Source organism: Lissotriton vulgaris, chromosome 6 (assembly GCF_964263255.1).
Source record: "Lissotriton vulgaris chromosome 6, aLisVul1.2, whole genome shotgun sequence".
Lineage (NCBI taxonomy): Eukaryota > Metazoa > Chordata > Amphibia > Caudata > Salamandridae > Lissotriton > Lissotriton vulgaris.
Window position 1 is genome coordinate 1,317,342,234 of NC_141694.1, and position 23,763 is coordinate 1,317,365,996.

At 45.1% G+C, this 23,763-nt stretch overlaps 1 protein-coding gene across 5 annotated transcripts in view; it reads left to right on the forward strand.

Moving 5' to 3' along the window:
- The window catches only part of STXBP5 (syntaxin binding protein 5), a 1,242,391-nt gene that overhangs the window by 434,854 nt on the left and 783,774 nt on the right, over nt 1-23,763 (forward strand). For all 5 annotated transcript variants that reach the window (XM_086927454.1, XM_086927457.1, XM_086927456.1 and 2 more), the window contains exon 5: nt 18,263-18,397. In XM_086927454.1, the coding sequence (XP_086783580.1) occupies nt 18,263-18,397 (135 nt within the window). The remainder of the gene's footprint in view (nt 1-18,262; nt 18,398-23,763) is intronic.

Consider the following 23,763-nt stretch of genomic DNA (forward strand, 5'->3'; position numbering starts at 1 on the left):
ATAATGGGATCTCTGTATTCCCTATATGTGACTGCTTAGTTGCCTAGCAGTGCCAATGAAATCCCATCCAGAATGGGATTGTTGATGGTGATCATTAAGGGCATCATTAGAATGCTTGTCTAGCAATTTGGGCAAATGGGGAGCGTCCCCTGCTACACCTTGCTTTGGTTTTACGTGAAACCTCTGTTTTCTGAGAACAACTAAGGATGGGAGTGGAAGAGAAGGGTCACATGCTCTGTTTAAAAGTGGCAGATGGCGTAGCCTTGCTCTGCTGCTTGAGTTTTTATGTGCTTTCGAGCTTGCCACGAACGTAGGCGGGTCAGGCTCCGCAAATTGTTTCTCAGCTGTTACTCTCCAAAACGCGAGAACTTTGTAATGACAAAGTAGATGGTCTACTATTGCTTTGCTGTTCCATAGCTTAGTGTCCGCTCCCTCCCCACAGGCAAAAGCTTATACTGAGCAAGTCATTTTAGGTTAATTGAGGTAAGTAAGCCTTGTGAGGCATTGATCAATTAGAAAATATTTCCCCAATTTAATTTGTCTTCATTTTCCCTAACGTGGATCTTCGACCTGACTTGCACAAGGCACTCTGTCTGACAAAAGTGTTTGTGACCCTAGTGGACGGCGAGCCAGGACCTGGATAGAGCTTCTCTATTGGCAACTTCAATCAGGGGTCTCCGATGATTCTCCAAGGTTTTAGAGGGGTGGACAAGACTGGGAATAATAGAAGCACTCTGATAAAACGCAGCACCATCATCACCCCCGTCAGCACTCTTGAATCTCCGTAATCGAGATGCTATGTGGAGGCAGACTGGTATTATTCTGGGTTTAGACTAGTCTAATTAATTCATGGGGGCAGCTGAGGGATGGGTTTGAGCTTCACCTGCTATAGGCCAGTCCTGAGGGTTCACTAATATTTCATCCATTGTTCCATGCTTAGACCTTCTACTTACTCCTTCATTAACTTTTGACGAGTGAGACTGAGCTGGCCCTTCGATGTTGATGTGTTGGAGTCTAGTTTCTCATGGAACTTATACCAGAGGCCCGACATGATAACCTATTGTAGCTCGCATTTTGAACCTGATAGGGTACCACCGGACGTAACTTTTTTTGCATTTGATAGGAGCAAGCCTTATTGACCCCTATTTCCTGGAGCGTCATGGGCTATTAAGTCAGGAGGCAGTTCTCCTTCAGATTTGTCAGGCTTGAGACTGTTTCCCTGATTAATACTTTGACATTTATTATTGGGTGTATGCAACTTGCAGTGCTTGTCTCATAAAAGACTAGAGTGAATAAAGGGTATGGATGGTTGATGACCAGGCTCAGATGGCTGCTGGCAATTTAATGGAGATTCAGGATCAGTGCTGTTCTTTCCAACTTGGGTCTGAAAAGTCAATGTTAGTTTGGACCTTTGGAAATTGCTTGAGGAAATCCAGGCAATACTGTCCATTTTGGAATGATGATTCACAGGAGCCCAAGACCTTAGTTACCTCTCCATAGACAACAAGCCTGGCCGTTTCCCCCCCTTTCTTTCTATTTAGTTTTTGGCTGCTTCTTGATGGATACAGGGACATCTTCGGCAGCATATTTTTAGGCTTGTAAGTCCTAGGTGCAGGCTCTTGCGCCAGACCCAGGGAGTATGTTTCCTCTTTCTGATTATAAATATCCCTGCCATCATCCCTTTTTGGGAGAGTAAATGTAAATTGATACTTGTATAACGCACTACTCGTATGGACCTCTGGGATGTTCACTAATGCAGCTTGCTCCTTCCTTACGAGCTTGGACTTACAACTAAATAATTGATGTTACTATGAGTGGGACCTCACATAAGTTATTCTGGATAGAGGAGCAAGTGCATGGCTCTGCCGATTCAATGGGCTGCGCGAGCGGGTTCTTAACCACTTCCTTCATGCCATCCTTCCTCAGATCAATACTTTCCAGTGCCTTCTTAGTACTCAAAGTCTTTCTTATCACATGCGTTTGCTCATCCATTCTTAGTGGCTGAGCAGGCAGTGCGTAGGTAATGCACATGACTTTCATGAGGCCTAATATAGGTTGGACGGGTGGTGTCTCATATGGGGCAGTTATAGTCCATGTACACCTGTTTGCCTGTTGGCCCCCTGTTGTCTGACAATCTGCAGCATTGGTCTTTCCCATGTTAATTAAATCATCATCTGACGAAAATTAGTCCAAATATGACAATCCTGTACCTAATGGAAAGTCTAATGTATGCACAGGCCCATATGTGGGTCCTAGGGTGTACTACCCTCAAACACCAAACTACAAGATGCCTCATCTAGGTTGTTTATATCTTTGAATGTGAAATCCATTGGGCTGCTTGTATCATAGAAAACATCCTTTGGGAGTGAGTGGAGGGACGCAGGAGTCTGATGCACTTCCGTTGCACACCTGTGGGTTGAGGGGCAGTTTCTAAGTGTCTCCTCCTCACAGTAGACCTACAGCTCCCTAGTTCCAATGCTGAAACAGCTACTTGTGTTATTGGCATTGAGGCCTTATCAACTGTAAAAATCTAGAGATAGACTATTGGAAGTCCAAAAACTTTTAAAAGGCAAGGACAGAAAATGTAAGCTGTGTGGCATCAGATGGTAACTTAATTGATATGATTGGCTTGCATTACACCAGAGAAGACAGAGGAGCGACTAGGGAAACATCTATTAGATCTTTCTCTGTAATGCCCCCAAAATAGTTTGTAATAGTATTGGTGGTATCCATTGGATACTTATGCTTGATTGTTTTAGGTTGATGATGATGATCCCTCAGCCGTTGGTTTCTTGCCTTTTCTAGTACTCAAGGCCCTGTCTCTTAGGATAGTATTGTTGTGCTGATCAACTAGCATAGCACCCTCCGCGATGATGGTGCTTGATCTATATTAGAATTTGGACGGAAATTGATGACTGACTCAGACACCCCCCTCCCCCAAATTTGTCCTCCGTCATTATTTCAACTGTGAAGTCTGTGTCGTGCTCATCTTTGGTATAAATCCTTAATTTGGCTGCAACCTATGCTTTGGCCCTTGTTTCACACAAATTAATAATAATTATGATAGAATCTTCTAAAATGTGTGACTGTGCTCCACTACACGATGATATAGAGTACCTCCTCACCCACTTTGGTCCTCAAAGGTTTGCTGGCACTCCAACGCGAACAGAGAAGGGGCACGAGCATGCAAAGGAGAGAGGAGAAGGAAGTCTCCCTCCTTGGAGCTTCTTCAAGACAGGCAGCCGGATTTAGACAGGTTTCAGGCTGGTTCATAAATTTGCAGACCGCGGCAAATGGTGAAAAGGAATGCAGTTATGAAGGTAGGAGTGAGCGATCACCGGTCACAAAAGCCGCACCCTGACCTGGTAGGGCTGCTTCCGCATAACCGGACTCTACCCAATGTGTTGCTACTAAGCAACCACCCTAAAGCACCTCTGCAGCAGTTCTACTTTCCTCTTTTCACCTCTTGCGCCTCTTGGTGCCTCCTAGTGCTATATCTGCTGTCTGCTGTAACCTGTTTTATCAACTTTGTCCAACCACAATATGCAGACCGCCGCCCCTGCAATCACTTGTTGCAACACATTACGGCGGTAATCAAATGACCAAAAGCCGGTGGACTTAAATGGTGAATGAAGGCGGGGGAGCTTTTAAGTGTTGCAGAACGGTGTAAAGTGGTAGGTGAGGGCAGCCAAGGTGAAAGTTGCAGCATCAATCAACCTTCATTCATAGCCGCTGATTTTTTTACACGTTTTCTGCTTCCACATGCCAGCTGGTCAAGCGATTCCCCCTCGCCTTTGCCACATGACACAGCTCCACGGCTACTCGGCTCTGTAACCAGGCCTGGGGGCAATCAGGAGAGGTGACTCTGGGTGAGGTGAGACGGCATGATTTGGCAGCAAAACAGCAGGTACACAGTAGAGCTGCTCCAACAGCACCAACATCAGCTCCTGGTCTCATCATAGCTTCACAGCATAATGTAACGAAGACCTAGGTAGATTGAGGATATCAAACCCCTCGTGAAGCTGGGATTCAACACAAGCCGTAGTTTCTGGGACTCTATAGGCTGTGCCGGGAATTACATCCAGATCTCGCGGGCTGTAGAGATATCTTTGCATATTGCAAAAACTAGCCCTGCTACATCTGAAACCAATCCTGCGCCTTCCCCCTAAGGAGGAAAGTGCCATTCACTTACAGATCTCTAGCCATGGTGCACCTCCCTTTGATCTTTGTGTCATTGCCATCACTGTTGATATCTGCCTAAAGGGCCGCAGTCATCAGAGGGGCAGTAATCTAGCATAGGGTGCCTTTCCAGCACACGCATGACTGACTACTCCCAGGCTTCAGCTACTTGCCGAACAATAAACGGGAAATCCCTCTGTCCACATGACCCCTGCATGAGGTATTGTGGTAGGACCTCACCAGCTCCCCAGTCTGCTAGCGGTGCCTTTTCCTCATTCAGGCCACAGTCCCACAAAGTAGTACATCTGTAAATCTCGTAGCCCCAGTCCCCCCAGCTCGGCATCTAGCTTCAGTGTGTCCAATTTTATCCTACTCCTCTTGTTAGCCCACACATGGGATACCAGCAGACAATTCAGCGTCACAAACGCAGATCTTGGGATAGTACACATGGTGTTTTTTTAGCACGTACAGGCAGCGCACGATCTTGTTAACTTTTTACCGAAAAGTTTTTTAACCTGCTCTTCATGTGATTTTTAACACTGTACTGTCAAGGCACTAAAATTGTTAATGAATATATTATTTTTATATTGAATAAATTGTATAATTTTTTAAGAAAATAATCACTTTTGGATATTGATTTTTGAGTATCTCATCTAACTGAACGTGTTTGTAAAACATTGTGGTCTTTACTTTATCTTTGAGGGTGTGATTGTTCGCTAAAGGTGGTACGGGCATGACCTTTCCAAATTTTGGATAATAGGGACTCTCACCCCTTCCCCTCCCCCCCCCTTTTGATTCTTGACTCCTTGTCCCCGATTGGATTTATAAGGAGACCTCCCTTATTCCTTTAACTTCGATCTTGCAAAGTGCCACTCTGCCCATCACCGGCAACGGGCAGGCGAATTAAAAAGGGAATTGACGACTCAAGGCCCTCAAGTACCCCTCCCATATTTTGCTGATAATGTGTCTCTGGAGAATGAGCCACCTGTACTCCTATATCCCCAGATAGCGGAAGTGGGCTATCTCCCACCAAAGCTCAGTCACAGGGAGACCAGGCTTCTCCATCGCGCCAGTGCTGCCAGAGAGTACAGCTCTATTTTGTTTTTGTTAACTTGGTAACTTGGAGGCCCGACACAGCACCAAAGTCAGTCATGAACTGCAGCAACTCGCTCACCAATCTCTCCCGGTGCGTAAGGTAGACTAGAGTGTCATCTGTGTTCAACAAGATGATGTGACTGTGCCTTGCACCTCTCTATACCATACACCGCCATGTCTTGGCATAGCCAAATGGCCATTCGCTCCATTGCCAGAGTGAATAGGAGCAGCAACAAGGGGGCCCCTGTCTGGTTCTATTCTCGATGCGGAGGCATTGCTACACCTCCTGTCTGGTGCGAACATGCGCAACTGACTAAATGTATAATAATCGCTCCCAGGACAGAAAAACAGGTCCCAGTTCCAGCCTTAACACTTCCCGGACATACTCCCAACTAAGTGTGTCAAACGCTTTCTCTATCTAAAGCGACCACCGTGGCCTCCAGGCCCCCATCAGCTATAGAGTGGATTACATGGTACAATCTCGTCAAGTTTATCTGGGTACCCCAACCAGGGATGAAATTGCCCTGCTCACCATGCACTTGGTGGGTCGCTACCCCTTTCATTCGCATCGCGAGAGACTTCGCCGAGATCTTTGTGTTGGCCCCCCACTATGGACAAAGGCTGGAGCCAGGATCAGGTAGGTCTCTACCAGACTTGGGGAGCATAATAATCAGGGCCTCCTGCATTGACTGCGGTAGCACAGCTGACCTTCTGTCCTCTTGGAGAGTCTCCAATAATTGTCGAAGATGCAACCCTGAGAACGCCTGCTAATATTCTACTGGGAGCCCATTCGGACTATGGGCCTTGCAGTGTGCAATCTGCTGGATCACTTCCTTCAATTCCTGTATTTGGAGTTCAACCTGCAATTTCTTCTCCTTATCCTGCACCTCTGTTAAGCGAGGAAGTACCAACCCATCCAGGAGCCGTGTGGCTACTGACAACAGGTATCGCACCTCCTCCCTAATACGGAGCCATGCCAGGAGCTCCCCTGATTTATCTCCCTCTCCGTGCAACAGTTGGAGGTAATCTCTCTGGACCTGACAGTCTAATCTATCCCATCCTGTCAGGACTTCATCTCATCTCTCCCCCTGAACATGAGCCTCTGCTGGAGTTTCCCCATCTCCTTTTCCTCCTCCAGTATTGTCCCCTCCAAGTAATGGCTAGAGCCGCCAATTCGAGACGTGCGCTCCTCACATGTCACCACCTTCAGCACCTCCCACTCCATCCCTACCACATTGCCATCAACCAGCTAGTATTAAAGTAACCCGCCATCACCATCCGAAGCTCCTCGCAGATCTGGGGTTTCTCAATGTCTCTGGACACAGTCGCCACAAGGCTACCTTGGGTCTAATTCCATCCACTCCAAGGGAATTGGCGCGTGATCTAAGTGAAATCTACCCAGTATATGAAAGTTTTATACCTCTGCAGCGAGGTCCAGAATCTGATATAGGCGACTATAGGTGTCATGTGCCAGCGTATAGCATATAAATTCTCTGACCTCCAGGTGTGTCACCCGCCATACAGCTGTACAATGCAGACACTCCATCACATCTCTAACTGAGGCTGCCATGTTCGGTTTTGTGCATGCCGTGGGGGATGTCTGTCCTATTCCCATGTAGTATATAATTATAATCCCCTGGCCATAAGAGGGGAACCCCAACATATGGTAGCAGCTCTCGCTCCACCTCAAGATAGGACTCCTCATTATCTGTGTTTGGCACTTATACATTTAGTAGGCATATTTCCTTCCCGTCTAACAGGCCATACAGTAAGACGTATCGCCTCTCAACATCCGAACCGTAAAGGGGACCTGAGGGACAACCCATATCACAACCCCTCTGGCATAATTTGAGTATGTGCAGAGTACAGCTGTCCTCTCCATTTCATCTGCACCTTCTGTACCTCGCCCTCCATCAGATGCTTCTCCTGTAGGAGAACAATATGTATACCCTTTCGTCAGAGGTAGGTGTGCACCCTGTGTTGTTTAACAAGAGTTGAGCTCCTAAACATTCTGTGTCACCAACTTAAAACTCACAGCCCTGCTTCAACACTTCAAGTATCACCCCTCCACCTCGCAGCCCCTCACTCCCCTGCCGCTGCATAACAAACTGTAAGAGAATGCCCTCTTCTGCCCACCGGGTAAACACACCAAAACAACTTGTGTCTCCCCAAACATCCCGACCCCAATGTACCTCCCATCACGAAAAAATCCTGTCTCTCTTCACACCTTATCCACTGAGGCCCAAACTAATGCTTACAACTAACGCACAACATGCAATCTCAATAATGATCTGGAGGAGAGCTGCGTCCAGTGTCAGCTTCTGAGCACACCACCCAAATGCCTGATCCCAACCCCAAGCCCACACTTACATAAAGCATACCCTCCCTCTGTTAGCACACCGCACCACAGTTGCTACAGGCCACCACAACTGTCACCATCAACCCACACCTTTCTGATCACCGACCCAACAACTAAATCAAAATACCCTCAAAAAGAATAAAACTACTACTCCGGTGGGGGAGCAGTCTGTTCCGTGTACCCAGCACATGGCTCTCCGTCTTTCACATCTGCACACTCTCATAGAACTTGCTGACCAGATCGCCAAGCTGCTTAAGCATGCGCACTTGGATCCCTCATCATAACGTCTCTCACAGTCACCACAAGAAACCTCTGAACCAGGGTCCCTTCAGAGTCCAAACCCATAGAGCTGATCAAGTTCAACATCAGGTGTCTCCCACTTCGAGGTTTCCTCCACCACGTCCTCAGTGCTCTTGTCTGAGTTAGTAGCAGTCAACGCTTCCACCATCTTTCATAACTATTACTTGGGAGGGAGGTCAAGAACCTCCACCACCCTGTTGTCTACTTCTCCTTGGAGGTAGATACCAATGAGGAACCTGTGGCAAATCCCCAGAGGCAGGGGAGGTCGGCACTGAGATTTGTCCATCTCCCTGGATCTCCAGCCAGTCCCAAACCGCCTCAGGTGAGGTGAAGAAGTGTGTGCGGTCAGTTTGTATATCTTTCATCTTTGCTGGGTATAGGAGCATGTACTGCAGTTTCTTGGCCTTCAACTTCTGCTTCACGCCCCCAAATGTCAGTCGCATCTGTTGCTCCTACCTTGTATTATCGGGAATATGCAAATCATGTGGTTCTCGAATGTGGAGGTCCTCTGCTTGCCGGACAGCGCAAAGGATGGCGTCTCTCTCTCCATAATTAGGGATCTATGCGATCATCATACGCTAGGGGGACCCAGCTGGCATTCTCAGCACCAATATGTGATGAGCTCTTTCCATTACAAAAAGTGGGGATAGCTTGACCAAGGGGGATCGCCGTCACCGCCCAGCATTCAAGAAAGAGTTCTGCGGTCTGTCCCTCTGCATACTCCAGAAAGCCAACAAACTGGAGATTACATCTTCTGGCTCTCCCCTATGCATCTTTAGCTCCATGATCCAGTGTGGCCATCTTAGCCGAGAGGACAGTCAACTCAGCCTGGAGAGCGGTGACCTCTTCCTGAGGTTTGGTCACATCTTATTCCATAGCCAGGGACTGATCTGCCATCTTTCAGAGGTCCACCCACAACAGGTCAACATACTGCGATTCTGTCTCGTTTGATTGGTCAGTCAAATTGCATCAGCCCACTCTCCTCTGTCACTCTTGTCGCACGGTAGTCCAAGTACACATCATGCCTGCCGCACCAAGATAGGCAGATCGAGGGAAGACAGAACAATCAATGTCTCTTCACAGCACCAGAAGGAGGGTCTGCCGCCTCTGTGCCAGACTTCAAGACTCCTGTTGTATCGCCAGTCTCCCACAGCCCTGTACTCCGCTTTGGTAATGTGAGGCAGGACAGGCATGCAGTGGGTCTTCGCTGCAGCTGCTGAGGTCTTTTAATCATCCATTATAAGGACTGGGGCACCCCCACCAGAGGAACCCCCTTGGACTAACCGCAGTGTCTGGTCTCAAGGGTAGTATGCCTGTCTCACCACTCTCCTTGATCCATCATCAGCGCAGCTGTACAGTTTATCTGCATCGCCCGATATGGAGACCTTGTGGCCACTCTCCAGCACCACACCCTACCAGTCCTGCTACCCGGTGCCCAATGCTCTGGCTGTCCTCGCGTGGAGGGCGGGGCAAGATTCACACCCTCAGGGGCTTCAAGGCAGTGTTGAAAATGTAATTAAGGGCCCTCTGCTGCCAGTGACAGACAGCCAGCTGTGCCTCTGGGTGCCTGCTGCCCCCAACACTGCTCACCGTCTGCTTATGTCTTCTACTGTTCTGAACATACAAGACCCAGTTGTGTGCACTGCACAGGCCCCAGGCACCTTGCAAGACTCACTCCTCACTGCTGCACCATCAAGCTCTGCCTGGCCGGGTCTCCCGTTATGGCCTCTTCAACGCTGTGGACCACCAAACCGCCGCACCCCTGGTGCCAGTCATCTTCAGCGGCGTCTGCTGTCATGCACCACTGCTCCAATCACAGGTGCCAGGCTCACACACTTCTTACTCTGGCTTTTGCACTGCACTCTCTCCTCATCATTGTCGCAGCCGATCTCGGTCCAGCCGCTCTTCCTGAAATAGAGAGCGGATGGCTGATCTTATCCGTGGCACTTCTATTCACTTCCGCACCACTCTGGAGCATCTGCCCCAGGGGAGTGGGTCCCCTAGCCCCGAGCCTCGCTGGTGTTCACAGGCTCGACTGCCTACTGTTTGTCCCTGGAGGCTCATTGCACATCCCAGGCTCACAGACTGTAACGTAAGCCCGCTCTTTGCCCGGGCTGCCTCCCGGCTGTACTTAGCTCACGGAGACGTGAGCCCCCTAGCAACTTGCTATTGTGCCATAAATGGGACTGCTGCATGCCTCGCAGCTATAACAATTTCTGGAGCAACGCAATAAGGGGCTTTTGGAACAGATGTTATAGGATAATCACAGGGCGGGACTATTGCTCGGAAAGCTACGTTCTGGTGGCCTTCTTCCAAGGCCTCGCTCCAGAATTTATATTATAAGTGAGAGTATTTTCTTATGCAAGTTTGGCTGTATGTTGCTTGAATGCAGTTGGTTTATTGGGCCTTCACGCCCACACCTTTTGGGGCATGGTATGAGGTTCTGAAGACTTTGCCTAAGAACACGAGTGACACCTTTGCACCGAGAGTAAATGGTGGTCAGGATGCTCTGAAGTATATACTATGTTAAGAAGTCAACACTTAGGCTGTGGCCAACAGCATAATTATTAGATGACATGCTTGGACACCACTATATTCTAATTGGGGGGGTCCTGGCTTCCATAATACACTTGCCACTTGCTGAATCTATGCTTTTTGGCAAGGAAGCGGTGCAATGTTAAAAATATTTAAAGACAGGAGAGCTATGCCCCAATCATTGCTCAGTAGATTTATCAGCAATGCAGGACGTTCAGAGGTTACTCAAGGGGTATTTTGTATAGTCAGCTGTAGCCCTTTCTGCCTCTACGGTTTCCCACACAGACCCATCCTGCTGGCAGGGATAAACATGTTTACAAAGAACGTGTACAACAGCAGCAACAGCATTCCTCATCCTCCTTTTCACTTGGTACCCCTTTCATACCCCTTTGTTCACTCTACAGTCTTGTGTTGAGACCAGTAAGGATGAGATTGGACCAGTGAGTCCTTCATATTATCCAAGTTGGTTATGTCTTTTCCCTTTTTGGATGGATCTCCCCCATATCTTACTGTTTTGTACTGGAGCATCACACCACAATTCTGTCCAAGAAAATGATGTTGCTCAATAAATGGACAATCAAACTGGTCCTGGATCTCCTTATCATTTAGAGTAGACTCTCCATTTAAATCATTTGGAAGTGTGAGGAATCTGGTTGGCTGTAAAGGCCTTTATGCCTGTCAAACAAGGGCAGGTCAAGTCAGGTGCTGATTGACAACACGACTACCATGTTGTACTTCAACGAGCATGGCATACTGGAATCTCATGCCATTTGTCGGAAAGGCTTTGTTGATGGGTGGCACAGCACAGGATCTCCTAGATGATTACTCACGTAGCAAGATCCCTCAACATCAGGGCAGGTAAGCCCATCAGATATCTTCTTGCTGTTCAAGAGTGGCACCTGCATAAAGAGGTGGCATGAAGTATCTTCATCCAGTGGATACGGTTGGTAGATTTTTTCGCTAGCTCCTAAGTTACTCATTATCTAGTCTTTTGTGCTCTCTAGTTTCTACTCCTGAATCTTCAGGTGAGTTGTTCCAGTAGAACTCTGTCCTCCTATACACGCTTCAGCCTCCCACCAATCCCAAGGTCTCTGAGAAAGTCAGGCGAGACTCAGGACATGCTGATGCGGATGGCCGTGGATTGGACCAGTTAGGTCTGGTAGCCTGAAGTGCTAACCCTGGCTGTCTGCTCCTTTGGAAGCCCTGCTGTCTCTAGCAAGGCAGGGTACTGAACGTTGAACCTTCCCAATTTACAACTTCATGGATGAGATTGAGCGGAACTGCTGAGGATCTAAATTGACCTTTTGAGGTCTTGATGTTAATCTGGCAGCTCACTGCTGTCTCACCAAATCAGTTTACTAAGGCTGCTGGTCACACAGAAGAGTGGAGGGGAAGAAGACTGTAGAAACATCTTGCACCAAGTAACTTAGGAATAGAGGAGAAAGGAGAAGTAGAGGAGGGTCGGGTCAGTATGTATAGTTTGGGGAGAATATAGAGTTTATGCCCTCATAGTATAGTTTACTCTATTCTTATCTGGTATGGGGTCTAAATGCCAACCATTGACTTGGGTAGGCTATGATGCCAACTAAGTTTAGAGCCGTAGTTGGAAAGCACTAAAATTGGTGTTATTTCGAAGTGTTGTGCAGCATCCCTCCACTATAGTTTTCCTAGTGCTCTATATCTTACATATCAGGTCATGAGCAGCTCACAACAACGCACAGTAAGTACATCTCATATGACGTCATTGTTCACATCACTAATGACGTCTATAATTACAGTGTCTGAACAATGATGGATCAAACAATCAGTACTTGTAAAGCGCACTAATCACCCGAGGGGTATCCAGGCACTGTATGATGTCTTGTGTGTACACAAGAAGAGACACAAGAAAGGGTTAAAGATCGCACTATATACGTACAAGGACCTGCTATTAAGGGTTAGTCATAAATCTAAGGAGGGGAGCTACATCTATGAGACCAACTGCCTGCGCCCAGCTCCTTTTTTTTCCCAAGGGAGTAGCACACAGCCGTCGGCTGATATCAAGTTCGATTTAAAAGAATTTACGTTTTCGCATTTAGATGAAGGAGTTGATTTTACTTTCCATATTAAAAGCTGCCAGATAGAATGAAAAGTATTTTACATTCATAGAAGGTTTTTCGTACGAAAACATTTTTTAAACGGAAGAAAATCACAAAGGAAAAATGCATCATATTTTCTAAATCCATAGATATATTTCTCCCAAAGTGAAAACACAATTGATTGCTGGCAAAGGGTGCCACACTTTTCACAGCTACTGTCCTGTTCCACTCACTGTAAGAAAAAAGTACAATATGCCCACCTCCCTCCCTGTCTGAACTAACCGGACACAAGTAGTGGTCGTTTTTTCCCGTTCTGTTTTTTTGTAGGCCTTCTCCTAATGTAGTTAGTTGCAAGTTTTCCTCTGTTCGGCAGTGACTTAACGGATTATTGAATGTTTAGTAAAATAAGAAATACTTCCATTTTTAGGTCTTGCGCCTGCGTTGCCGTGCGCAGCAGTGCTTGGGCAGCGCAAGACCTCTTGCGTGGGCTTCAGAAAGCTAACCACACGCTTGTGTGTGGGCTTTTGCTTTCGCGGCCCTCCATTGGCTTTAGCGTGCTTTTAAAAAAAAATAAGGTGCGCAATTGGGCAAAGGCGGGCGCATGTCCTGCCTTTGCTCCTCCCAGTCCCACCGGTGCATCAGCACGTCCTAGACACCAAGAGACTCCCTCGCCCCGCTCCTCTGTGGTGCGCGCTCCATACTTGCACGTACACGTAATCGCCAGCGGAAATATTTAGTTTCAGAAGCCTGGCACTGCTCGTATAAACACTCCCGCGGGGTCAGTGCGAGGTCAGACGATGCTTCACACTGTTTGCGCAGCCTCCAGTGAAGTTTGTACAGATTAAGTGCTTCGGGAATATTCTTCGCTGTTCTTGTCCTGGTTTAAGGTGGACGTTCCTAACTCGGATGTAAATGGAGAAATGTACCACATCCCTCTGCTTCAATTAAATCTATTCATTCAACTAGTGAGATTCTATAAATGTAACTTGTGTATATTTCTCTGTCTGAGTCACTGTTCTATCTTTCTCTCGTGTTCTATCTCTGTCGAACTGCTCCCCCCCGTTTTCTCACTGAATCCTTTTGTTTAGCGCCCTCTCTTTTCTTCTGTGTTTCTGTCTCCATCTTCCTCATTCTCTTTCTCCTCTATCACTCTCTCTTTGCCCCTTTAATTTGTCTGCACTTTTCTGTAACACTTTCCATTCCTCAATTTTCTCTCCCTCGTTATCCTTATGCCTCCAGTGCTTGCTTCCGCATTCTCTCCCATGCCGTATCTCTTCGTCCCTGATATGTCTCACTTTGCCCCTCTTTCTCCTACAGGTATTATCTTCGAACCTTCTTAATTTATCTCCCATCTCCCGCCCTCTGGTTCTGTCTCACACAAACATACATAGTGATTCAGTTTCTCTCCCTCTCTTAGTCTCGCGCTCTTGCGTAGCCTATACTTGTCCCTCGCCATTGCCTAAAGCAGACACGTGAGGGCGGGGAAGCCTTCTAGTGCGCTTTTCACGTTTTCAAATGCTACAAAGTATGCATTCTTCAGATATATTGGCCAATATAAGCATGTGTCGTGTTGCCCTGTCCACGTTTGAAGTGGGAGTTGTAGTTAGAATTGGGTATGTGCGCGCCCAAAAATTAAGGGGCGAGCCCAGAGTTTGACGGATCAATGAGACCATGAACGAGCCGAACCCTGAAAATGTTAAGCGCGTAAACTGCAGCAAACACTGTATAAAATATGATAGACTCTTCAACATAAAAAGTGTTTCTTTAACACATAGAAGGTTTTGAACCTAGTAAATCAGATTACATCATGCATTGAGAGGCATTTGTTTAAAAAAATCATATCCCCCCCCCACACACACCACGCCATGCCAATAGCTTATTAAGAGGCGAGTCAGTTATCATGTGCACCCTGTATCTACCAAGTAGGTTACATCTAGCAACACTATAGTTTATTTAAATCAAGCCAGAGAAAGGTGCTTGTAGAGGTTGCTTGCGTTCCCTAAACTTGTGTCTTTCTACGTGTTCTCAAACGCAATATTGTAGCTCTGTGAAATAAAGTATTTGTCTAGAATCGCACAGCTTGGTCAAGGGGAAAACTGGTAACATTCATAGGTTTTCTGATTTTACATTCAGCCACTAGGTGGGAACTCATCCCCTCTCCTGTTTTACATCAAAGGTTAATGTTTTTAACTTCATTCTTGGCTCATTAGGTTAGAGCGTTGGTGGCTGGTAGAAGCCATATTAAAGCTCGGCTCCTTTCCAAGAGGAACGTTTGTCAAGTACACACCTCCGTACCCATCTACAGGCAACCAATAGAGCCAACCACATCTAAAAGTTGGGCAACCACAGCAATGCATTGGACTGCCAAGTCGGCCTACAACACCAACAGAAACAAGCATTTGCCATGCAATACGTCTCGCATTATTAAAGTTTGAGCTATTGGCATTGCTAAATAATGCAACAGCAATAGCTCAAACTTTAATTATGCCAGACATTTCAAATGCTTGTTAGAAGATGGAATGCTGTGTGGGAATGTAGACAAATGGACCTCATTGGATTTCAGTCAAAATGGCTGGGATGGGCGGAGTTGAAATGAAATGAAATTTGACTTACAAAGCGCATGGCTGCCCAGGAGCGTACCAGCGCTATAGAACAGAGGACAACTGAGAAAGGGCCTAGGTCTTACACATCCTGAGGAAAGAGAAACGTTTTAAGGAGCTTTCGGAATTTCAAGTAACTTGGTTCGGTTCGCAGCCTAACCGGGAGGGCATTCGACAGGGTCGCCGTATTGACCGAGAATCGACGCCCTCCAGTCCGAACCTTCCTGACTCTTTAAACTATGGTCAAATTTTCATGGTCCGAACGCAAGGCACTGCTAGCCTTATACGGGCGGACCAAGCTCCCTAGAATAGGGGGCCCCTTGTTCTGAAGAGTTTTATGGGCAATGCACAGGGACTTGAATTTAATCTTTCCTGTATTGGCAGCCAGTGCAGGGGTTTGAGTGCAGGTTTGGCTGATACTCTGCGAGATGTGCCAGTAAGCAGCCTAGCCGCCGAGTTCTGAACTCATTGGCGGGTGTTAATGGTCGATTCTGGGGCGGCCAAAAACAGGGCATTGCTATAGTCTAATCAAGACAGAATTAGCCCTTGAATAAGCAACTGGAGTTGAGTTCTCCACCTCTCTGCCGTTTCACATCGGGGTGGGGGTGGGGCATTCTTGCCCAATTGACACCAGCCCTCTTATCTTTCATGCATTATTTAATCAGCGCAGAATATAAAAGGTGGCATATAGTAGGTCACTTAATTGCAATTCGCAAAAGGCTTTATTTTTTAGGTCTGGTATAGGAACAGTTTCAACTGTTTTGGCTGCCTCAAAATATCATGAACAACGTATATATATATATATATATATATATATATATATATATATATATATATATATATATATATATGTGTGTAAAAAGAGGACTTTAGGTTAGCTATCTTCATCTATTGGTCTGTTCATCTGTCATTCACTTTTTGCTTCACTCCTCTCCCACCCACCCTAGCATAATGCATGGGGTAGTGAGTAAATATAAGCCTGCTCCAGCCACTTTGAGTGAGGTAAAAACCTGATCACATGTGCACATCCGCCCAAAAAGAAGTGCACTTCAGTGATCCTTGTGTGGTGAAACTGTGTCTTCAGGTTTTTCCAGTACACAGTAAAAGTACTATTGGCTTTGAATTCAAAGTCAGATTCGTTTTACCTGTGATTAACATTAAAAGGTTAAGGTAGATGTTCTAAGTAGACCAGCTTCCTAGGATGCTCAACTACTTATACAATTATATTTGAAGTGTATTTTTGTATTTAACATTTTTTTAAGTAAGTGATGGCGCAGACATAGCATGCATATTGCAGTCCCAAACAGGAGACTCCCAGGAGCCATTTACCATCTTCCCAGTATCCACTTGGTTGCTCCCTTTCTCCAACTTTAGGTGACCCCGCCCCCCCCTCCCCCTCCTCGGTATTTAAAAGGTTTATTGCAAGCACACAGCAGCAGTGTTTAGCATTTTAGCATGCTTTCTTTCTTCTTGTTTATTTTATTTGTGTGACCTTTATATGCAATAAAAACAATAGAAAACACACCATTGCATTAACTTGACATGGGCAGATATTAACTTTGCTAAGGCTTGTTTTCTTCTTACTCCTGGTTTTGATTTCTAACTTTGCTTAGATTCCTGTGGCACATGTTCGTTTTACAGTGTGTTACCTTAATTTCAGTTCTTTTGTGACTCTTCCATCCCCCACAAAACAAACATACACATTGCGTTGCTCATCCTATTCCCCTTAATTTAATTACACTTCGCCCCTGGTCTCCTCCCATTTCTCCTCTCCTATTGTCTCACTTTTTCTGTTCTTCCCAGGTGTGAGCTGCTACAATAGGTCATATTCGAAATTGTCTCCCTTATTACATTCCTGCCTTTTCTTCCACCTCTCAATTGTAATCAGTTTGCCTTCAAACGTCCTTTATTATGCTGAATTAGGTTTTTATAATAGTATGGACGGCTATTATCCTAGTATAAATACTTATGTCAGATTTAATTATTACAGCAGAGGTATTACGTCTCTTAGTTCCTATAAAGAGAGGACGTACCTCCTAGACTGCAATAATTTATTACTGTTGAATTTTACCTCATAATGCTGTTGGCTAGACCCAGCAGCCAAGATGAAAGGTAGGCCACTGAACATCATTACAGCTGCAGTTTAAACAACTTTTTTCTTATGGTCTGTTTTTCTAAAATAAATAGTTATTTTAGCAAAAAGAAAAGCATTAGGGCAACATGTTTATTTATTGCATGCTATAGTTGATTACAAGGAAAGAAAAAAAGAATCTGGATGCTGCTACTCATTTTGGGCTACACCCTCTTGTTAATTGTATTGACAATAAACTAATTCTAATATGTTTTTTTCCAACAAGTTACAGTCTGATTTCTGCTGTGTTTAAGTTGACATTAGAGATGTGCTTTATTTCTTCATGACAGAAACCATGCTATTTCTTTTATATGATTGTGTAAGACATCAATGATTCAAGTAGTTTGTGGGAAAGGTGATGTTGTATTACAGGGAAAAAGGTTGTGCCTAATTTGTGCCGATGTTTTCTGATGCTCGATACCGCCAGTTATCTGTAAACACTGGAACTTATTTATGAGGAACTACCACATGGTGGCACTGTGTATGTATTTTTAAGCACCTCCACTAGTGGAGCCTTACACTATTTAATATAGCTTTAAGCAAATTATAAAACTTCACTTAAACCTGCTTGAAAAAAGTGACGTGGGTTGCACCAATTCCAGTGGGCCAGTGAGTAATGCCATGGGACCTGGCACTTAATCTTTTTTTATAAATTAAGCAGTGTAATAGGATACCCTGTGCCATATATTAATAGGATATTGCTAGTCTTCTTGGAGTTCAGTGTCCTTGCAGAGCAACTGTGCCTTCGGCTTCGTTCTTATTATATCATTTTGGAACTGCTCTGTGACTTGCGATATCCTTATGATGTTTGGCAAGGTGGTAATTTATCTGGTATATTATTACAATTCAATGTTAAGGTATTTTATAATGCCATGAAACAATCTTTGGTGGGTCTGGTTTATCCCTTGGTGATAGAATGATGATTCTTGTTGGATTTAAACTGAAATGTAACAATTTAGTTTAATGAATTCCTTTTGTTTTGCAGGATAACATTTTGCCATCTGCCTTTTCAAAGTAAATGGCTCTATGTGGGCACAGAAAAAGGAAACGTACACATTGTCAACGTGGAGTCCTTCACACTCTCAGGCTATGTCATCATGTGGAATAAAGCCATTGAACTGTAAGTTGGTTTAGATGTTGTATGTGGTACTGTAAACATTGACATTGACAATACGTTAATGCCTTTATGCTGTCAAATACATCAAATCAAGAAACAGTGTATCACTTTGCGGTACAATTATGCTTTCCACAATTCTGAAACATTAAAAATGTGAGTCTCACAGTTTTTACGGACATAACGTATCACTAAACAGGTGTCGCATAATAATATATTTGGCAATATTGCATACTTTATTAGCTTCTCCAGTATTGTATCTTTCATAGATTCACATGTTTGAATCTTCACCCTCGTCATGGTGGGAGTCCCAAGGTAACAGTAGAAACAGCAGTATTAAAACATCACCATAGACCTCTATAGAATAGAAAATTCACTTGAGTACCTTTTCAACCTTATTTTAAAACATCCAAAGTTCAGCAAATCACAGCAGAGACCTCAGTTTCCTTCCCTTACAGGGCCACCATACCTCAGATTTCTTACAGAAATGTGTCATGTGATAGGGAGTGTCTCTGAGCTCTGTTCAGTTACAGTATTCTATCTTCAGCTTTTGACCTCCAGTCCCAACTTCTGCTACTTTTAAGGTATTAATGGACTATATATTTTTGCCTTTCCTTCTTGTGGAGATGCAAGATCCTAAAAAGGGCTGTCTAGGCCCTGTAAGTTGTATGGGAAGTGTAGGCTGTTCTCTGAAGACCCCCACAAACAGTGCCTATATTGCTTCTACCCTGACCATAAAAACGGGAAATGCAAATATTGTCGCACTTTTTCAACTAAACCCCTCAATGGTAGGTTACTACTCTGGCTCCAGACCAGGAAGACTGCTTCTGACTCAGTCTGAACCTGAGGAAAAGGCCATACCGCCTCAAGGAAAAGAAAGGAAGGCAGTTCCTCTTCCCATCATGGGGACTCTAAGAGATCCAACTCCCAGGACCAATGTTAGGTAAAACACCACAAAAAACCCCAGACAGAGGCTTTAAAGTCTTCTTCAGCTCTAGCCTCTGCTTCTCTGTTTCCTGTCAGGGACCAGTCTTCTTGCCAGTCAACAGCCTCGTCGTTGAAGATTCTAGCCTCCTAAAGCAAATGTGAGGTTTGTGCACCTTCGACAGCCTCATCAGCGATGGCTATACTACCATGACAGTCAAGACATTGACTGCTGCAATGTTGGCAGGATCAATGCAGATGGTAACTACGACATCATTTTCAACTAGGCCTTTTCCGTATACAAGAATTTTACTGTGTATCATCTGTCCGTCGACTATTCCGATGACGATGGTCCAGCAGATGAAGACCGCCCATGCACCTTCGATGTGATCGCAGACGATTACATCAGCAACAGCACCTTCAAGCCCGTCGACGGAGAAAAAATTGGCCTCCTTCAGCTCCAGCAAATTCAGGATTACTCCAAGATTTCCCCTTTGCTCCCTGCTCACCTTTTGGACTTCCAAGAGTCAGAGGATGAAGGTTTAATGGACCTGCATATAGTCCATCACAGTTAAGGGTCAAGTGCCAAGATTCTGATGATGAGGACATTTAGGACAATGATCCATATTCTTACCTGCCAGGGGAATATTCTTTTGCAGAGAGAAATCCTTCTGCTATGCAGTGGCGGGATTCCTTCCAGGAGCGTTACCCTTATGATGATAGGAAGGAGGAACGGCATCATTTTAGGGAGTAGTCCTTGAACTTTTCAGTTTCTCTGCTATCGGATCTCCGTCATATGATTAACGATTATTACAGACTTTTCCCGGATGCAAATGCTCCTCAGAGGCCTTTACCTTCCCAAGAGGTTCCTAGTCTTGTCCCTGGCCAAAGCACTCCTAAATCCAACAGGAAAAGTTTTCTCACCTCCTATGGTCATCCCACAGGATACCCAGGATGCTGAACAAAAACAGACAGAGGAACAAGAAATACACTTGGACACAGATGATGATGAATGGGATGACTATATAGCCCCCATGCCACCATCTCCTATCCCCCCTTCTGTAGATTCCCCTCCTACAGATATTGGGGGATTTCATGATCTTCTGGAGTGTGCCTCCAAATGTTTTGACTTGCCAATACCGGCTAAACACACAGAATATTTCATATATGATTTTAAGCCAGGCACCCAACGTTCTGTAAAGGCAATCCCTATAGTTGATTTTTCTATGGCAAGAAAGGCTGAAACTAATGAGAACACCTGCTTTTGTTCCATCTAAAATTCCAAAACTAGATTAAAAATACAAGGCTCTTGACAACTTGCCCACATGTCTCATTGGTCATCCGAGGCTGGATTCTGTCATCATATAGGCAGCACAAAGAAGAGCCAAGAATCCAGCATCTCCGTGTACAGCTCCACCTGACAAGGAGGGCGCTGCCTCGATAATATTGATAAGAGGTTCTCTGCATTGGCGGCCACCTCCATTAGAGCCTCTAATTCCATGGCCACTCTAGGGAGATATGACCGACAGATGTGGTGAGACATCTCTACTTTCTTGGAGTTTCTCCCGGAGGATTAAAAGAAAGAGGCTAAGGAAATTTTGTTGGAAGGAGAAAGAGAGTCTTCAGAGATCAATTAAATCTCCATGGACGTTTTAAATACTGCATTTCACCAAATGGCAGGAGTGGCCGTTCTGCGTCACGAGGGATGGCTACGGGCAACAACCTTTTGTCCGGAGGGACAAGGCAATGAAGTTAATCAGGTCCCTGCCACCATAGTCCCACTCCACAATCCTGTCTTCTCCACATCCTTTCTGAAATGGAGCTCCATTTTTTTCATGCAAATGGTTTCTAGACATAATCTAGCACGGCCACACCCTAGAATTCATTCAACATCCTTTAAATGTTCTACCGCGGAAAGTTCAGCTGCATCACCTTCTGCATCTCAAAAAGGAGTTACAATCGCTTCTTCTCAAGCTGGCCATAGAGGAAGTACCCCTCAGCTAACAAAATCAGGGGTTTTATTCTCACTTCTTCCTCATCAAAAAGAAAACAGGAAAATGGAGACAGATCATGGACCTCAGAATGCTGAACAAGTTCATCAAAAAATAATCTTTCAGGATGCTCTCTCTTCAGGAGATTCTTCGTCTCACGGAAAAAGAGGATTATCTGGCTTCTCTCGATCTCCTCGATGCCTATATTCCCTTCCACTCTCGGCATATCAAAGTGGTGCTTCCATTTGGTTTGAAATCCGCTCCCAGGGTGTTCTCAAGTGCATGGCACTGATAGTTTTTTAAGGTGTTTCCCCTACCTGGACCATTGGCTCATAAAAGCTCTGACTTTTTAAGCAGTCTTTTCTCATAAAAAGGCTGACTGCCCTTTTCCTACGAAAATGCAAGCTCTCTCAACTAATAAAGTGGCAACTTCCTTGGCCTTGTTTGCTGGAGCATGGCTTCCTGACCTTTGCAGGGCAGCAATCTGGGCGAATGTTCACACATTCACGAAGCATTACTGCCTCGATGGGTGGAAGAAGGGCGGCGTGTAGCCTCTTTTGTTCTTTACATACTGGTTGGTTATTTTACAATTCCATGTTGGTTGTAAAACTGTAATCATATACAGACTGTTGACATATTTTCTTCTAGGTTTTTCTGATGTTCCAATTTTATGTCATCGTGGGATAGTTTGCCTACCCGCCACCTTTCTTTTTCTCTTATTTTGGTTATACTACTTACTTGTTTGATTCAAGCATATGATTGTTTAAAAGATACAATACTGGAAAAAACAAGTTGCTTTCCTGTACACTGTGGTTCTCCAGTACGGATATCTTTTATAGATTCACATTTAGCCCTCACTCCTCCCCGATAAGGCTCACCCGTTACCTCAGAGTTTTGTATACCTATACACTTGTGCTCAAAATCTGAGGTATGGTGGCTCTGTAGGGAAAGGGAACTCTTGAGGTCGCTGCTGTGATTGGCAGAACTTTGGATGTTCTTAAATAAGGTTGAAAGGTTACTTAAGTGAGTTTTCTGTTCTATGGAGGTCTATGTTGATGTTTTAACCCCTCCCACGCTTGTGACGGAACCGTTCCGTCACGCCCCTCGGGTGGGCTGTGCTGGTGACAGAACGGTTCCGTTACGGCCCCCTCGCCGCGCCTGCGCGGCGCGTTTCATTGAGTGGGCAGGGCCGTGACGGAACCGTTCCGTCACACGCACTGCTCACCCGAGGGGCGTGACGGAGCGGTTCCGTCACCAGCGCGGGAGCGCCGCGCGGCCCCCCGCCCCTTAGCACTGGGGCAGAATAGCCGCCGCAGTGAAAGGGTTAATACTGCTATTTGTACTGTTACCGTGGTACTCCCACCATGACGACTGGCAAGATTCAAGCATGTGAATCTATAAAAGATATCAGTACCAGATAACCACAGTGTACAGGTAAATAGATGTTTATTTAACTTAAACCTCTGATTCAATATCCAAAATCCTTTGGCATCTAAGGTTCAATTTCTAATACTTTATCATTAATAAATGTGTGATTGGTTTTGTCAAGGGGCAAATTCAATACATGTCCTTATCTTGGTGCAGGATCTTAAACTGGTCACGGATCTTCTAAAAAAAAGTCCACTGAAGTGTTCATAGGTTTTATGGCACCAAAAGCTAATTTCTGTTTGTTGGTAGAAATAGTGGTGAACTGAGTGATGTGCATATGGTTCACCCTCTATCTGGCCTACAAGATGCATTTCGGGTGTATGCATGCGCAGGCCTCATGGAAATGTATACATTCCTTTCTTTTTGAATTGTTATTGTTTTTATTGAGGGATTTTGAAATAAGATGTTACCTAATGATTTATCAATAGATATAATGTATTTTGAGGACTGCATCATTCATAGATGCTGCAGTGTCATTATCCATCCAGAGTTTAAAACGAAGAAAGATAGTTATGCTTGTGCAATAGTCATTCATTGATTAAAATATGTTGGGATGGGAATGACCCCTGGATGGTATATGAGTGTGTTCTCGTGCCCCGATTACACGACTGCATGTGCAACTGGTATCCGACTTCTTGCTTTGGCCATGGCGTCATAATAATGTGGTGTGGCGGCCTCGGCCTACCCCTGACAATGCGAGATCCGCTAATCTTTCTTGTGGCCTGAGGCCACTGATTACTACTATTGATTACTTAGTCATCAAAATCTTGAAACCAATCACATTATTCGCTTAAAAGGAAACATCCTTGGGAAAGCCCATAGAAGTCATATCCATGTTTTATGCAAAAAAAAAATATATAGCTAAGGCAAAAAATATCCTAATTTTGACGAGCATTGTCAATAGACCAGCACTTCTCCATCTGAATCGTTAGAACACATAATGCTACTTTCAGTGCATTTTTACTTTACATTGATATATTTTCTTCAGTGCTGTAAGCAGAGTAAGGAACACATGATCAAAAGAACTCC